At 32.3% G+C, this 18,541-nt stretch overlaps 1 protein-coding gene across 1 annotated transcript in view; it reads left to right on the top strand.

Annotated features, from left to right (window-relative positions):
* Positions 1–18,541, top strand: part of LOC107440317 (Sac1 phosphatase) — a 57,684-nt gene that overhangs the window by 16,735 nt on the left and 22,408 nt on the right. Inside the window, exons 7-12 of the mRNA XM_016053212.4 lie at positions 831–864; positions 2,230–2,417; positions 5,158–5,241; positions 5,328–5,396; positions 8,425–8,504; positions 11,643–11,741. Coding sequence (XP_015908698.2) covers positions 831–864; positions 2,230–2,417; positions 5,158–5,241; positions 5,328–5,396; positions 8,425–8,504; positions 11,643–11,741 — 554 coding nt within the window. The remainder of the gene's footprint in view (positions 1–830; positions 865–2,229; positions 2,418–5,157; positions 5,242–5,327; positions 5,397–8,424; positions 8,505–11,642; positions 11,742–18,541) is intronic.

The following is an 18,541-nucleotide window of genomic DNA, read 5'->3' as shown; positions in this document are numbered from 1 at the left end:
CTTAACTTCTTGAATTCTCACCCTGTTTTTGAGAAAGGGTGAGAAATTCTCTCCCATTTTTTTTTGTAATGAAAACACTGTCTTGTAAACTATTTATTTTATAAATTTTTGCTATAAAAGAAATCAGTATGGAAAGTATGAATAGAGCGAAACATTGTCCATTGTTACAGTATCATGCTACATACATTTTCAACTAAAAAGCTACATTTATGCATAAAATCATAGATGTATTTATTTTAAAGTAATTTTAAACATACAATACCACATACGTTCTTAAGTTTAATTGCTACCGATAAAATCTCTTAAGTTTTTAGTTTGAATTGCAAACAAAAAAGGAAAGGGATTTTACTGCTTTTTTTTAATAATTAAAAGGCTACGAAAATGAAGTCATTTCCCCTATAATATGCGTTAACAAGTTTAAAACTGTGGGAAAGTGGATCTTAAAGAAAAGTTCTCTAAATAGAAAATTCACTTCACTGTTTGGAAGTTATTTTACGAAGTTATTTCCAAAATATTCTTGTTTCCTCGAAGAAAATCACAAAATAGAGAAATTCGCGAAATGGAAGTTCGTTAAATAGAAGTTTAACCAAGTTTTGTTTGTTACCACTTGACCAATAAAAATCAATGTAAAATGCTATTCATTGTCACATTGTATGAAAAAAAAACCATTAATACTGTTGAAGTTAATTCTTCAATGCTTCAAATAAAAATTTATTCATATACGTAAATATATTAATGTTAGGAATGTTAATTCTTTAATAAATCAAAAGAAAATTTTTTTCTTCTCATTGATAACTCTTTAAAATTGTGTTTCTTTTTCTGTTTTTTAGTTGCAAAATTATTGGCTACCTGTTATACATGGCTGTATCCTTTTTAAGTATTCTGTTTGTGTAACTTAGTATGCATTTTTATTCATCTGTGAGTCTGAACTAAAAGCATGAAGTTTTTAATTTATTATTAAATTTAATTTCTAATTTGAGTGATTTTGGATTGCTCAGTGAAGTGTTTCTGATAACGGAAAACATTTTACCTGGATGTAATGAAGTAGTAAATTAAAAAAAGGTTTAGTAATCAAATTTTTTTCATCAAGTTGTTGCCTACATATGCTAAATACTCATTAAATAAACTCAACTCTTCACAGTTTGGTGAAATTCTTACGCCTTCAAAACCCTGAAATGTAGTCAATAATTTAGTCAATAATCTTCAGTTTAATAAAAATTTAATCATTTTTATTATTAAGCTATATTTGTTTCACTATAATAAAGGAAACAATATTTATTTGTACTCTATTAATTGAATGAGTGAGCAACACTTGTTTCAGTTTAGTTATTTAAACATTCACAAACAGACATTGACCTTAGAGGTCACTATATGATGGGAGAAACTTTTCATGATAAATTCTCTTTCACCTACTTTGGTATTTTAAAGGACAGAAGTTCAGGAAGCCTGGAAGTGTAGAGTGCTGAAAAAATGTTTTTTAAAATAATGAAGTGCAAATAAATTATTGCAGAATTATTTTCCCATTTCGTAATTCTAAGTGCCATAATTTGTTTAAAAAATTTTGTTTCAGCATATGAAACATTATAGTTCGTTTGAACTTGCTTCATGGTACATAGTATTTTTAAAAAGTGCTTAAAGTTGCTTATTTTCAATTCTTTTTTCTTTACCGTGTCGATTTTCGACACATGTTATAGCTAAAGTGAGGCTTTCTCATTTTTCTGGTAAACTTTTTCGCAATTCATTCGACCACGATCCATTTCGCGTCCGAAACGCATGAAAGCGTCTATCATTTTACATGTTTGATGAAATAATTGGGAGTCCGCTCGTGCATCGACCGAGCCAGGTTCATTGGGATTCTAGCACTCTCACATGCAACTTTGCTGTATTTTGCAAGGTATTCTTAATTTCAGGCTTCATTTTCCACCCTCTGAAATCGAACCGAAAAATCTTTAGATCTTTTCATGGTGGCTAATATAATCCAGAAAAAAGTTCATTGTCAGAAACGTCAGTTATTTGTCATTGTCAGTTATTTTATCATAATCATGTAAAGTCTTAGAAAATTATTATGCACCCTCTGTGCTTTTTATTAAATTTTAAATTATTTAAATGGAAATGAAGGTTTCCTCTTTGGTATAGAATCTGCTTAAACTGTCTGGATAATAATTTCATAGACTGTGTCTTACATTGAAAAATAAATTTAGCTTAGTTATATTCTTTATTTGAGTTTAGTCATCACAATTAAACAGTGCACAATCAATCAGAAGTCATTTTCTTGGATTCTGGTGTCACGTAGAAGCTGTTTGCGAGCTGGCTGTCGCTTGTTTATGCGTGGCCTTAATGAGGATGGTAACCCTGCAAATTTTGTAGAAACAGAGCAAATTATTGAATGTGATGGTTGTAAAAGTTCCTTTGTACAGGTAACAAGTTTGAAGCTGTTTGAAATTGTTTCTGTCGTGTGCGTGTTTTTTAATACAAAAGTAAACATAAAAAACTTATAGAAAATTTTAGAAACAATACGAAATACAAAAGTATTGTTGAAGCCGGTATGTATGTTGTACTAGTAGCGCCATCTACATTAATTAGAAAAAAAGTTATATTTTAGTTGGTTCCATTGCATCTACAGAGATAGACCAATGCACAGTATATCAATAAACATATGAATTATTAATCCGCAATTCATTATTTTAGCTGTCATTTATCTAAAATCCGATCAACATTATTTTCATGAGCTCGTAATATAATACGCAAATGCAAATCAAATGAAAAATATTAATATGGTGAAGTTGAGCCGCAGCGTGGCTCGTGAAGATAGTGTTGCGCATTAAATAATGATCAACGCATCCATTGGATTATTAACGCCGGTAATATATTCTAAATTTATCCCGAAGAAGGGGTAAGTAGACTTTATAGTTATTTGAACTATTTTAGACATTAAGCATGGCAAAAGAATTAGAATTCCAAGAAGTGGAAACAAAACTGTCTTCTGTAAGAAGAGCAGTAACTAGTTATTTGAAAAAGATAGAAGATAATTTATCAGTAGAAGAAATTAATTTTGATGAATTAGCAGAAAACTTAGAGCTATAAAAAATAAAAGAAACAGAGTTAAAAAAGATAAACTCTGCAGTTGAAAATCTTCTTGAAGATGAAACTGAATTGAATAACGAACTAGATAAGGCGAACGAGTATGAAGAAAAAATTATATTATGGAAATTTCGCAATGAGAAAAAACTAAAAAGTAACTTTTTTTAAAAAGTAACTTTTAATGTAGGTGGCGCTACTAGTACAACATACATACCGGCTTCAACAAGTACAGAATACAAAAGTAAACATAAACAACTTTTAAAAACAATATTATTAAATAGCTGATTCTTTTGTATCAAAACAAACTCAAAGCTAATAAAGGTAAACATCATATTTTATTCATTAGAATTTAATAATCTGTTTCAGTCTGATAAATTATAAGTATTTCTTTAAACAACTTAAGCCTTATATATCTATACATAATAATAAACGCGGCTGTGTGTGTGTCTGTCTGTAATCACAATATATCGCTCCAGAAGCCTCGCCCAGGCACGAAACTCTGCACATATTTGTGTTTTGACATAATGAAGAAGTATTTTTTTTCTATTTCAAAAATTTGGATTAGTTTTTTAGTTATCAGTCATTTTGTAAGAAAATCTATGCTTTTTCGTCTTCAAAGAGCCATATTCAAAAAACTATTAAAAAATGCATATACTTTTCCCCACTCTTATAAATGTATGCTAATGCGAACCTTACAATTGAAATATTAATTTTCGACAACTTAAACCAATAATATACGAAGGAATTAATAATTTAATTGTAAAGTTCGCATTAGTTTACATTTATTAAAGTGGAGAAAAGTTTAACTTTTGTATTAAAAATGTGGCAACATATTCGATACAAAAATAGAACGCTTCGCTTTGATATATTTGTCGCTATAACCGCAGAGCTATAAGCGATCAGCTGAGAGCTCGCCGCACTTAACTACACTCAATACTATTTGTCGCTGTTCATCTGGATATGAAGACAAAATTGTTGGACAGAAACACTTTAATTTTAATTAATACTTTGTTTCAATTAAAGCAAATATTTTGACATTTAAATTTGGCTTTGTTTGCCCGGCATTTTGTGGGTACAGTTTTCAATATCTGATGTTAGAAATCAAATATCTGATCAATATGTGTTTATGTAGCCATTATTATTTTTTACAGATATCACTAAACTAATAAAACATACAGTACATAGAAGCAAATATGGGAACAGAATAAATTGCAAGAATATAAGTAGATAGGATGTTTTTTTAAATAAATAATCTCCCCTTGGCAGAATCATGGTGACGTTGATTGCTACAGAATGTTATTGAGTTCTTGCAGAAAGATTTTTCCTCTAGAAAGTTAAAATTTTTGGTTTTCTTTTCTGCAGAACTTTTCGAAACATTTTATCTTTTCTTTAACAAATTTTATTCAAAAGATGCCTTTTGAATATAATTTCAAGAATTATATTCAAAAGATGCCTTTCTGGTGCAGCAGAGTGCAAAGCAAAAAAAAAAAAAAATTGTGATTTGTTCTATTCTCATTTGAGAACCGTAAGAAAACAGAGAATAATGAAAATTTGGTTTTCTTTCCTGCAGAAATTTTCGTTATTTTTTTTTCTTTGCAATTATTACTATTGATTTCCACACAGTTTTTAAAATCCCATATTTTTTATTACAACAATTGAATCTCGAAATTAATGCGCATTGAGGAAACCTTTTTTGAAGAGTCCGATTTGCGTTATTTCACCATTGATCATTTTTTTCCCCGGTAGTTACTGCTATGGATTTCACTATTTTTAATGTGTTTTTGAATTTGATGATGACTTACAAGAAAAGAAAATAACTTGTGCATTTTCCCCTTACAAAATTTGAAAATATCGCTCACAATATTCGAATTTTAAAAAAAATATTCCATATTCAATTTAAGAAATTACATTATAATTTTTTTTTGAAGTTGACGCTTCTGTTAATTTAAATTAGTAACATGTATATTTGCTATTATTGAAAGTATCTTACAAAAAGATATTAAGGGAATTATATGTGATGTCATAAGAAATTAAAACTTATTGTTTTCTAAATAAAATCTTTTCTTCGAATTCTAGACTAGAGGCTCTATTCCTTTGTTTTGGAACCAACTTCCTAATTTGAAATACAAACCAAGACCAACCTTAAACAATTCTAATCATGTAAGGGAGATATTCTTCTGTGTTTTTTCTTCTTTATGTTTAATCATTCTATATGTTTAATTCATAATGTTTAATTTTCATTTCAGTCAGATGGTTTCCAGAGGCATTTTGATAATCAAATCTTTAACTATGGTCCACAAATAGTAGTAAACTTGGTAAGTCTTCTAAAGGTTGAAAGAGTAATAAACACCCAGATAGGAAAATAAGGTTTATTTTCACTCAGCAAAAACCTTTTAATGCAAACCTCAAAAGTTTATTACGCGGTTTATGTGTAAACCTTCTAATCTTAAAACAAAATCTGTCACGATCTGATCTATTCTGTGCACATTACCCTAATCCAAAACCTTGGAAAACAACCTTCTATATAAAGACCTTAAATCGAGGTTGTCTTAGCATGAAAAAATCCTTAAATAAAACTAGTCTTAAGGTGAAAATAATCTTAAATCTAGGTAATATTAAGGTTTCTTTTCTCAACATCTTGTGCGCTCAGCTAAAATCCACTTTGTCATGAAATTTTAATGGACAATACAATTTGATCCTATCGCTAGTGTGACGTCGTCGGCTGTGGACGTAAGTGACAATACTCTTAAAAAATAATTTTTATTCCTTATAGGATGAAAGGTCTCATTAAGGCTAAGGATCGCAAATATCTTTTTGTATTTACCAATAAATAGAAACTAGTTATTTTATCTTGATGATGTAAAGTCTTTGAAAATTATTTTACATTTTGTTAATGAATATAGTGCTTAAAAATGATTTTTGAGTACTTAAATGGTGCTTATTTTTTGTTGAAAGATATGGCTACGCACCTTGTTGCAGCATCTGAACATAATAAAAAAAAACAACTATAATTGTTTTTAAAAAATCAAAAATTTTGAACTGCACATTTGAATTTTTGACACACTAAATCTAAATGAATGTAGTTTTTCTATGGCTTTTTTTTCCGGCGACTATCTTAACGAATTTCTTAAGTTTTTTAAATCATAATCTTTTTAATATGACATAATTCTAAAGATATTAATAAGACGTAATTTTGAGATAAACTTTTATGTCAATTGATGTGATTAAAAAACCATTACATTTCTCCCATCTCTATATTTTTTCCCCAATAAATTCATTTTTTGATTAGAAAAAAAAATTTATTTCGAAAAGTGTAAGTGTGGTATTTTTCAGTTTTGAATAAATTTTAATGTTTAGGAGAATTTAATTTTATGCCAATATATATTACTAAGGTGTCTGATTAAAAGAATTTTGTCTAAAACCCTGATGTTTATATTAAAATATCATAATTGCTGTCAAGGTATCTAAATATGTGGCCCTTTATGGCTCTTGTACAAGTTGCCCTTTATTCAAAACGTTTGTGCACCTCTATAATAAATTAAATCTAAAAATTGAACATCACATAAAATTTCCCAAACTAAGAAGTTTCTTTTTTCAAAACTTCAAATACAGCTAGGAATAATGAATGGAATGCTCACAAAGGAATCTGTTGTTAAAGATTCTTTTCTCCAAGGGCACTGCTTTGATCAGTGTCACTTAAATGGCGAGTGCTGTGAACTAACGGCTCAGTTCCAAGAACAAATGCATTATCTGCTCTTATTTGATTTGGGAAAAACTTGTTTCGACGATGAAGATCACAATGGAGAGTTTAATTTTTTTCTGTCCAATAAGTTGAACCTGTTTATCTCTAATCTCACGGGAAAAGCGAAAAATTTGAGTTAAAGAGGTTTTGAGTTATGCAAGTACTTTAAAAAATTAAATTTTATTAAGAAATTCTATTAAAAGTGCTATAATTGCTGTTAGTAGAAAAATATAGGCATTTCTTTAAAATATTTATACCACATACATCTATTTACATACATTTAACACTGGAAACAATTTTTCAAACATTTGTGACATATAACTTTATTTGTTTCGATTATTCTTTTAAAGGTTAAAAAGAACGCAAATCCTTTTTACCCATCATTTTCTTGAGATACAAGAATAGTTGATAAGAATTCTACAATTTTTTCTACCTCTTTTGCATTAACTTTTGGTTCATCAATATGACCTTTAGCTTCTTCCTCTTCAACTGATATTCCTTTGACATTATCTGTAATCTCCGCATCTTTCGATGTTCCGCATGTTGCCAGGCAGTTGTCCACTTGTGAAAAATCTTCAAAATCAATGTCAACATTAAATCCAGATTTTATTTCACTCCAATCTGGCACTGCATTTTCAGTGTCAGCAGTTTCTTCTTCTTTACTGATGCCTTCACCCTTTTGTTCATAATTTTCACAGCTATTCTTAAAACCAGGTTTTTATAACTATTTTGGATTGTTTTTAGACACATTTCTCCCGGCAAAACAGTCATTCTGATAGCATCTAACATCATTATTTTTGGGATGGAACTTTTTTCATTGAAGGCATCTACAAGCTTGTGTACCAACGGTTTTCTATAATTCACTTTAAAACTCTTAATTATCCTTTCATCCATTGGTTGCAATTTTGAGGTGAAATGGAATTTCAATTCTTAGCTTTCTTATCTATGATTAAAAGCTAATCCCTGGTGGTCACTACTCATTAACCCCTCACTTACTGCCAGAATCATTATATTCCTTTCTAGTTAAGGAAGTGCAAGGATAGTGATTGAAATTCCAAGAAACACCCCCAACCTGTTCATCCCTACTTCCTGTGGGTACAAGACATTTATCTCTGTCTACGAGTTTTACTGATAAAGAAAGTTTGGACATTTGTGTTCTATTATTAGAAATTCGAGAAACGGGGGTTTTGAAGGGAAAAAAATCTGCTTAAACATGGAAAATATATTGATTTTGGACAGTAAATGTAGGGTATCTTGTAAATTTTGGGATAAAGAGGTTCGAGTTAAACAAGTTCAACTGCATTTACATACTCTTAAATGGGAGAAGTTGTTTTGATGTCGTATTAAAAAATGCAATTATTATTGTTAACTAAGGTAACATGATAAAATTCTGTTTGTTAAAATTCGTGTAATGGGTCTTGACAGGATTCATGTGTATTACCCTAATTTAAGTTATAAATAGAACTGAGAAACGCAAACACTTTTTATTTATTGCAATATAGAAAATGTGGCTGGAAACTTTTAATATTATTTATCCTCTTATAGTTGTTTTTTTAAAAGTAATTCTAAAATTGCAAGTAACAAAGAAATTTCGCTTATAGATTGATCATAAAGGCAGCGAACAGAAACTTGAGAATGCTTTAGCTGATATCATCCAGTCTAGTGGAAATTCTAATATTAAGTATGTCTTTTTATGCTTTGAAATATAAAAATTTGTTCAAATTAAATTTTGTATTGTTTTCCATCTTAAAATTGTAAGTAATTGTTTTAAACTGACATTATATCAGTACTATAAATGTATTCATGCCTGTTTGGTTTTTTAATGGGTCCATTCTGTAAAAAATTGACAAGGATTGAGAGCATCGTAACTTCTCAAAAGCAAGAACATTATAATTTGGCATAGCTTTTTTTTAGTCTTTAAAATTTTATTTGCTTTTTTTAATCTTAATTATAAAAAGAGTAACTCAGATTTCACGATTCTGAAAAGTCGAAATATGGATTTAACATAAAATCAGTTAAACAAAATGTTATTTCATGCGTAATTTATCATTTAATTTTATCCAATGGTTCTTGCAAAAAAAACACCAATGTTCAAATTATCATCATCAGATTATTAAAATTTTTCATTAGATCTATTTGAGGTTTGCAGCATGTGTTTTATTGCAGGGTTGCTACTTCACAGGGAAAACCTGGAAAATACAGGAAATTTAAAAATCAGCCGAAATAACGGAATTTTGTTTCGTATTTTTGTCTTTTTAAAAATGTGAACCTCTCAAAGTCTAGTCTATGAGATATTTAAAGATGATAGTTGAGCTATATTAAATTATTTCATTTACAATAGCATTATTTGTTTTATGTTTCTCATTTCTCTAAGATTTTCCAGCAACTAAAACCCCTAATATAGTTCACAAGAGTGCAGTGAATACGTGTTTCCTCTTAATATAGTGGGTATAATACGTGCGATCAGTAACAACCCCATATTGTGCAGTTGAAACTGATACTGTTGTCTCTGTGTCGGGAAGGTCTGATATTAATTCTTAAGAGTGAAATATCTCTTCAGTGACTTACCCAACGAAAGTACTGTTGCAAGCGATCGGTTCAACTACTAAACAATTTGAACCATGTCTATGAATTTCATTCGGTTCAGTACATTATGTAGGGTTTGTAGGCACCTCAAATATAAAACTGTGAATTGTTAGGGAAAATGAAATTTGAAAAAAAGAAAATCGGGAAAAAGCATAGTTATATCTCGAAACCGGGAATCGTCAGGAAATAAGACACCTGTCAAATTATGGGTTTTCAGTCTTCCATTTTGAACCCTAATTTGCATGATGGAGGATTAAAAAAAAATAATCAGAATTTTTTTCTGGACTGACCATTGTTCTGTGTATTTTCAAGATTCTATTATCAAGCGTTTCTGGAATGTTTTCGATCGGATATCCTTGGGGGCAGACCCACATAATATGCGCAAAAGCCATTCTCAGAAAATTTTTACTGTTACTAAAAAAATCATAATAATTCTACAGTCCTTGAAAGCTGCTTAATTTTTCAGTTTTTCACTATAATTGATAGGAACAATTTTTCAGTCTTACAAAAATATTTCAAACAAAAAGTCGTTCTTTTATCACCTAGAATGTCATTAATATATTCTTCCTTTTGCCTAGAATGATACTCTATGAGGAGAGTGAAATATTGTAAAAGAATGGAGAAGGGGGGGGGTAGAGACCTAAGTAGAAGACCCACATTTACCTTCAAGAAATTCAATTTTATTGAAACTTATAGGAACCCCTAAGTATCAGAAAAATATGTTTAAACTAGAATCAGTAATTAGAACTAAGCAGATTGTAACATGAAAATTTAAATCTACTCAATTAAAATAATCCAAAACTTTTTGTTATCAATGTCTATTAGAATAAAATTCAAACTTAGATTTCAATAATCATTTTGCTCAATTAACATTGCAACTTAATATACTGTTTTTTAAAAATTTTATTCAATTTTTGTTTGCTTTAAAATTACTTCATGTTTCTCGCTAGATTGTTAAGTAATATTAGTTAAGTAAAGATAGTTCTTAATAACAGTTTTGGCTGGAAATAATTTTATGTAAAACTCATTATAAAAGTAAATATAAAATATTTGCTGTTTAGTAATAATTCTGAAATGGTTAAGTTACATATTGTTTTCAACATGTTTTTCAAAAACTTTTTCAATATTTTTTTTTTTACAAACATCACCTGATAAGGTGATATTACCGGATTACTTTATAGTAAAAGAATATCACTTTCAGTTTTAAACTGTTAATTTGGGATAAAAAGAAAATATTAAATCATGGTAATTGTTGAGAATAATATTAAGAATAATAAAGAAATATTACAAGTAAATATCTACAAATGAGGAAAAAATAAATAATTTATCAGTATTTGTTAATTAAGAAACATTACCAATTTTCTGGCCATAGCAATGTCTTGATAACTTTGAAAAATCATTTTCGACCCTTTTATTTATATATTCCACGGAGAACTAATAAAAGAAACATATTGATTTAAAAATTATAAATGTTCACGAACATAAATGTATTTTTATTCTAAAAACTTTCAAAAAAATATTTATTACAATGTATTTTAAAAAAAATTAAATTAAGCCTAAAGGAAAAAAAGATTTAAGACGATAAAGATTTTTTTAAAGGAAATGATTTAAGATGCTTAGATATTAGTAAGGCCTCTATTTATTTGAAATAGGAGTTCTTTTTACATGACATAGTTAAGAAAACTACTTCATGCCTAACTCTAATTAAACTTTTTAGTATTAAATCTTCTAATATTGTGGGAAGTGTTGTTATAGACAATGTCAACCTTCATCTATGAAAAGGTACCCCACCGGAGAATCGAGTTAACGTGTCTTGTATGCAAGGGAATTGGAATTGTATTTTTGTAGTGGTAGATACACTACAATATGTAACCTTATAAATGTAACATTCTATTAATAGAAAAGAAATATTGGTGTATCTGAGTATTTAGCAAGATTGTCCGCAACTGTGATGCTGTGAAATATTAAAACTTGTTCTAATAATTTTCCCAAATTTCTTTATTTACTCTTTTTTTTTAATCTTCAAATTTTTGTGTCTGTGACCACCCTTGTCAATGATCATAAATAAACCCTTTAAATGGCAACAACACATGTTTGTCCATATTATTGATGCCGAGGGTTGTGGTTCAAGTCTAATAATTTAATGTGAATTGACTTAGAACTTAAACAATACTTGAAGTGTTAAAAAAAAGGGATCAATTCCATAAATAACAACCCAAAAATCTTTTTTAAGGTATGAATCGTTTGATTTCCACCATGAGTGTCGTAAGATGAGATGGGACAGATTGTCAATCTTGATGGATCGAGTCAGGCAGGACCTCGTTGATCAAGGGTAAATGAAATTTTTCCTTTCTTATTTTTAGAGGACTGACATTTTTTAACACTAAACATACCATAATCGGTCAAATGACCGTTTAAGAACTTTTACATCAAAAATGCGCTTATCGTTTTTGCACATTTGACTTCATGACTTTTTCTAACAATTATATACAGTTTATATTCTATTATTATTATTTTATTCTTTTTGCATTTTGTTTGTTTTGAATAATACATGTTGTATACCTACTTCTACCACAACCGATCATTTGACCCGGAGAACAATTTATTCCTTTATAAAGTTATCGGATCAGAAATTACAATGTAACGTGAGTTCAATCAGAATAACTGTAAACTCAAATTTCAGGAAAGTTACTGAAATTTTAGATTGGCATTTTTGTTTAAGAGAAAGTGACAAAAACTAAATGTTTTGGTAAGTGTCTTGTATTTTATTTTGATAGCTTTACTTCAGTTCTATCTAACTGTTAGTTTTTACCCAGAAAAATGTCAAAACAATCAAGAACAGAACAAGTTCTTAGAAGAAATAATATTAATTATTAGAATAATTATAAGAATTATAATTCTTATATATTTTTATAAGAATTATAGAAATAATAATAATTAGAAGAAATATGTTTGCGGATAATGTACAAAGGAAACATCCTGTGTATGTAAAAAAATGTGTTAAAAATTCTTATTCTTTGTGTTTGCTATGCATAAAAATTTGCAATATGCAATTTTGTTTAATTATTATAACGTTTTTTTTTTTAGTTTATTTCCTGCCGAACATCGATATTTCATGCATTTAATCAAGAAACATTAAGTCCGGTCATTTGACCGGCTATGGTAGAAATAGGTATATTTAGTGTTATGTTTAGTGTTAAAAAAAGTAATTTAGTCATTGGAATCTCAGTAGCTTAATTATTGCTTTGTATAGCCTAGGTCATTGTCTTTATTGTATATAATACTTCTTAATCATACTAGGGTTTTAATATTGGAAAAATATATATATATATATTTTTTTTTTTTACTCTTTATTGTAACTACCAATATCTTTAATTTTTATTAAATAAATTTAAATTCTTGAAATAAATTTTAAACATGTTTTGGTTGAAGAAAAAAAAAAGTTTTTGTATTTGTAAAAATTTGGAATGTAGAAAGTTTACTGAAAATAATTTAAAAAACAATCATAATTTTTTTTTAAAAAATTTGAATGAGGAAATTATTCTCCAGATTATTTTTTGACAAAAAGATGAAATCTGCCCATTGACCATTAGAAGGTTGTGGGTTGCATGCCCCCTACATACTTTAATATAGTTTATAGAGTTTTGATTATAATGATTCTTCACAACTCAAATAATGTAAAACTGAATATTGCACAACTTCAGTTAATTGAATCCCAGTTATCAGAATTACTTTGTTAAGGTTAAAAAAAATTATTAGATTGTTCTAGATTGCAAGACGGAGAACGAATCAGTTTTAATTAATCAGGTCTTCTTATAACTGTAAACGAAACTGATAGAAATTAATTTGTGCTTTTAAAATATCGAGACCCCCGTGGCAGAATTGAGGCAACATTGTGGCAGAATGTTAGAGTTTTTGCAGAAAGATTTTTTAATTGGCAACGTAAAAATTTTGGTTTTCCTTGTTGCATAATTTTTCGAAAAATGTTTGATTTTCTTTTTCTGCAAAATTTTTTTTAAAGATTCATTTCTTGGGCATCAAAAAAAGAGGAAAGAAATAATCGTGGCTTTTCTATTCTCATTTTGGATTGGAAAAAAAATTTCATAATGGCTGGCTTCAGTTAGAATTTCAAATGAATAATATACAATAAAAAATTCAGAAGTTGCAAAAGTTGAAACGATAGTTCGCTCTAGAAATTATGTTCTTTCTTTCATTTTTTTCTTTAAAGAGTTCTCTTTAATTTTTATTTTTATTTGCATTCCTCTTTTTTGAAGAGTCTTATTCGTGTGATTTTGTTGTCGATCTTTATTTTGAAGTTACTGCACGGTTTTTACGATTTTTGTAAGAAAGTACGAGTTCTTGCACTGATGTACAAATATTAATTTTTGTAATGATTTACAAAATTTGAAAGAGGAAATAATTAATTCATTTTTCGAATACAAAATGCGAGAAAGCACATTCTTATATTAGACTTAGAGGTTGGGCAGCTCTGACGAGCAGGGCACATCAACTAGAAATCTATTGTACCCAAACCCTAAATCGTGATTAGCAAGAAAGCCCTATAGCTGAAATTAAGTTCAGCAAGTACCTTACAGGAACATCTTGCAGTTCCCAGGTATTGACGCAATGCTGTCCTAAATGCTCAAATCTTTGAGCAGAATAGACATCAGGGTATGTGTCGTGATGTCTCATCTTCAGGATGACAACCCCGACAAAGAGAATTGGATTCTATTCCCATTATGTGTAGGTGTCTCCTGAGGATGCAGTGACCAGTAAGAAGACCTATGATCTTCTTTAAACTGTTTCTATTAAGCTTTAAGAGCTCCTTTTGACGTACACTAGGATAGTCGCAGTTCAGCTCCTTAGCTTGTCTCTGACCGTCAGCAGCGCGCCATTGCTCATGGGCAATCGTGTCGTAGAGCTTAAAAATGGATGCCCTAAATGAGGTGGGAGAAATTCCCAGCACAGGTTCAGGGCCCCAGGAAATTGCATTAAAGCCAGCCCGTGTTGCTTGTTCAGCTAGCTCATTTCCACCAATACCCATATGTCCAGGTACCCAATGCAGGGATACCTTGTTATGAGCGGACAGGTCGCAGAGGACCAAGAAGCATTCCCACACTAACAAAGAGGTGAATTTACACCTTGACAGTGATAGGAGAGCAGCCTGACTGTCAGAACAGATGCGGATAGTCGTATTTTAAAATCCCTTGTCTAATCATATCTTGCAGCACAAGATAATGGCATAGACCTCAGCCTGAAAAACCATGGCATAGTTTCCCAGGGGGAAGTGAAGTTTGGTACCGTCATTGGAGCAATAAATTCCTGCTCCTGATTTGGCACCAATCTTTGAACCATCAGTGTACCATATTAGGCATTTGCCTTTAAGCCACCGAGGAGAATTAAAACATTCATCTCTAGTTGGAAAATGGATCTTAGAGGCTTGTGAAAAACCAGACGATTGCACCATAAGTGATGATAGGGCTAATAATCATTGAGTATATCCAGTAAACTATTTTGAGGGATAATCCCCAGGTTCTACCAATAGCATTTCTGCAAGACCAGAAAATCTTTCTGGCCCTGTTGGTACTGTATTCAAGATGATGACCCCAATTTAGTTTGGAGTCAGAATAAACCCCGAGAAACTTGACTTTCTCCGTGAGTTCCAATTTATGGCCCAAGTAGTATACATTATCTAGATCAAGATGACTTTTTCGTGTGGAGGCTACATAGCTTATCTTGGATGGATTGACAGATAAGCCTGATTCAGAGCAACTTCTAGAAGTGCATTATTCATGATATCAGAGACTGTTTTTTCATGTTTGCCTCTGACAATAATAACACCATCATCGGCGTACCCGATACAGGGAATGCCAAGATCAGTTAACCGAATTAACAAGGAGTCCATTACCATACACCATAGGATAGGGACAAAACCCCTCCCTGGGGGCATCCCGCGGTTGCATGCACTTTCATGCTTGCACCCAATAGAGAGGAACAAACATACCTAGAGGATAGATTATTCGCTATCCACTTGGTAATTATTGAGTTTATACCTCTGTTCCTAAGTGCATTGATGATAGTCTCAAGCGGAACTTTATCAAACGCACCTTCAATATCAATGAATACCGTAAGAGCCATCTCCTTATCTGTGATAGATTTCTCAAGCAGGTAGGAGAGCTCGTAAAGAGCGGTGTTTGTAGACTTGCCTGGTTGATAGGCATGCTGTGTGGAGGACAGTGGCCTTTCTATGAGCACAGTGTCTCTGAAGTATCTGTCAATTAGCTTTTCGATCGCTTTCAACAGACAGGAAGTGAGGCTAATTGGTCTGAATGATTAAGCCTCAAAGTAATTTTCCTTACCTGGTTTTGGTATGAAAATCACCGTGGTATTCCTCCTAGAGTGAGGTATATACCCAAATGCTATACAGAATCAAAAAAATCCTACATGGAATAGGGGCCAATATATTCACCCCCTGAATAAGCATCATTGGTATGATGTCATCCATGCCTGGTGACTTATAGGACTTAAACGACTTTATGGCCCATACAACCTTCTCATAGGAGACCACTATCTTGGCAGCCTCCCAGTCATTCTTACTACAAGTAGTTGTGGTAATAATGTGTAGATGTTCATTTTCCACGGGATGAGATCCAGGGAAGTGTGCTTCAAGTAGTTCTCCAAGAGCCTCTTCCCCTGATTCATTGTATCTTCCGTTTGTAAGACGGATGGCATTTAAACTGCAATTAAAGTCTTCAGTAAGAATTTTTGCAATCTTTGCGGTGGCAGAAGTAGTGTTAATACCATCGCAGAAAGTCTGCTATGAGCGACGTTTAGATGCTCTGATAGCCTTGTTATAGGCAGTTAGAGCGTTTATGTAGGACTGCCATTCTTCAGATTTCTTTGCTCTGTTAAATAACTTCCTACATTTCTTACGTAATTTACTTAGCTCAGAAGACCACCAAGAAACACACGTTGGGGAGCTAGTAGACGTAATATGACATGAAATATGATACGAATCAAGTATGATCTGTTGCACTAGGTCAACAGTCCACTCCACATCATTAACATTATTGTACTTACCAGAGAAGCTCCCAATCTTCCTCTCCAGAGCTGCTCTAAAGGAACCCCAATCAGCTGTTCTGGAGTTCCTCCTTATGATCTTCAGTCCTGAGAGGCCTTTAATAGAAAAAGTAATTAATTGGTGATCTGAAGCAGTAACTACTCCAGATACCTTCCAATCAGTAATGTAATCTACGGAAATTGAGTTACATAAAGTGTGGTCAATGACTTCCCTTCTGTTACAAGTAACAAAGGTAGGTTCATTGCCTTTATTAAGGACATACAAATTAAAATATAAGATATGTTCCATAAGTACACCCCCCCCCTGGTTACAATTACTGCTACCCCACACTGTGTGGTGAGCATTTGCATCACAACCGAAGATGAATCTACAGCTTGAACTACAGTGGCCAATTAAAGCCCTAGTAATATCAGCTAATGGGGTCCTTCTCCTCATACGGGAGATAGGCTGAAACTATGATAAAGTCAGAGATAGTCTCAATGTCATAGAATTTTAGCTTTACAGCAACTAAATCCGTGTTAAGAAAGTTAACAAGATTAAGGGCATTTAGATTTGACCTAGCCACTATGCAGGTCCTGGGAAGGTCACAACGGGTATCATAAAAGATATTAAAACCTTTAACATTGAGACCCATTATTCTACCTTTTCGGTTCCAAGGCTCTTGTATAAGAGCAATATCTAGTTCTCCATCATTTAACCTTTTAGCCATAAGGCTAGAGGCAGCAATGCTATGATGGAGATTAATTTGACCAACCTTAATTGTATCCACAATTGGTTAGTAGTATGAGTAAAACCAGAATGGCACCTACCTAATCTGGTTATTATTAGAAGACATATTCTTTTAACAGCTCTAATGCTTCGTCAACACCAAGCATAGAAGTTGGTGAGTCAGGTCACAAGGTTACGTCTGACTCGAAGTCCAACCCTAGCTCTGAAAAATCAAGAGTCCCAATTGAACTTACCTTGGAGTCAGGGGAGTTAGCGTTCCAAGGTTCATCCTCCTGGTCATCAGGTTCAACAGAGAGGACATTCAATGTTGTTGAAGCCTCAACTGCTTTTTTCCTGTTAGGATCGTGGATAATCTTGAGGACACCACGATCCACTCCAGTGAGTGCACAAAATTTGCTCTCACAATAGCTTCCGCATCTTCAGGCTCCACCTCAAAGATCCATCTAGAGGTGCCCAGTCCCGCAGCACTTTGCAGAACCCTCCACCCCATAGACTTCAACCCTGGGTTTAGTCTCTGAAGACGTCACAAAAAGGTGCCCTGATCAGAGAATCGCTCTCTGGTCTTAAAAGCTACCTTAACAGGCCTTGGTAGCTCGTCAGCACTTATGACTTTGAGCATGAGGTTGCCCAAGGCTTTGCCGTGAAAGTGGCATTTGATCCACCCTACAGTGAACTCGTTGCACTGTAATACCAATACTCCTCTTTGGAGGTGGTTACTATAGATCTCAGGCAGTCTTTCGCCACAAGGAATGGCGTCAGTCTGCACTAAGATCTCCTTAAAGATGTTATTGGAGTCTTCCAAAGATAGCTTGTCCGGAGGAAAGTCCTCCAGGACTATAGCAATCTTGGTCGACTTGGTGGCACACGCAAAAGAGACACACGATTGGACGCCCCCAGTTGGATCCCCCTCTCCAGCTCAGCTATCCCCACTAGGGAGAACCACTCCGCTGGATTGGACTATCCTCCCAGGAACAACATCCTCCCTGGGCTTCTTTTCTTTTTAGCTTGGCACATTGGGAGAGGGTGTTGCTTCAGAAGATCTAGGTCTCTTAGCTCCGCCACTCGCCGCCATGGCCCTCATTTTCCTTAACTTCTTTCTCCGGCTCTTGGACAATCCAGTGGCACCAGACACACTGTCCCCCGAGTGCCTCTAGGGTACAGAGATTCCTACAGAGGAAGGGCCTGCGCCTTTGGATGCCTCACCAGCTTTTGAAGTAGACAGCAAAGCAGCACTAGGCTTACCCGAGGGCTGACCACGTGCTACTGGAAACTGTAAAGAATTTTTCGAACATGAACCTCTGCCTAATTCCTGAACTCATCCC

Source organism: Parasteatoda tepidariorum, chromosome 4 (assembly GCF_043381705.1).
Source record: "Parasteatoda tepidariorum isolate YZ-2023 chromosome 4, CAS_Ptep_4.0, whole genome shotgun sequence".
NCBI classification, from domain to species: domain Eukaryota; kingdom Metazoa; phylum Arthropoda; class Arachnida; order Araneae; family Theridiidae; genus Parasteatoda; species Parasteatoda tepidariorum.
The sequence above is the reverse complement of the archived record's forward strand: the minus strand, read 5'-3'. Positions and strand labels throughout refer to the sequence as shown.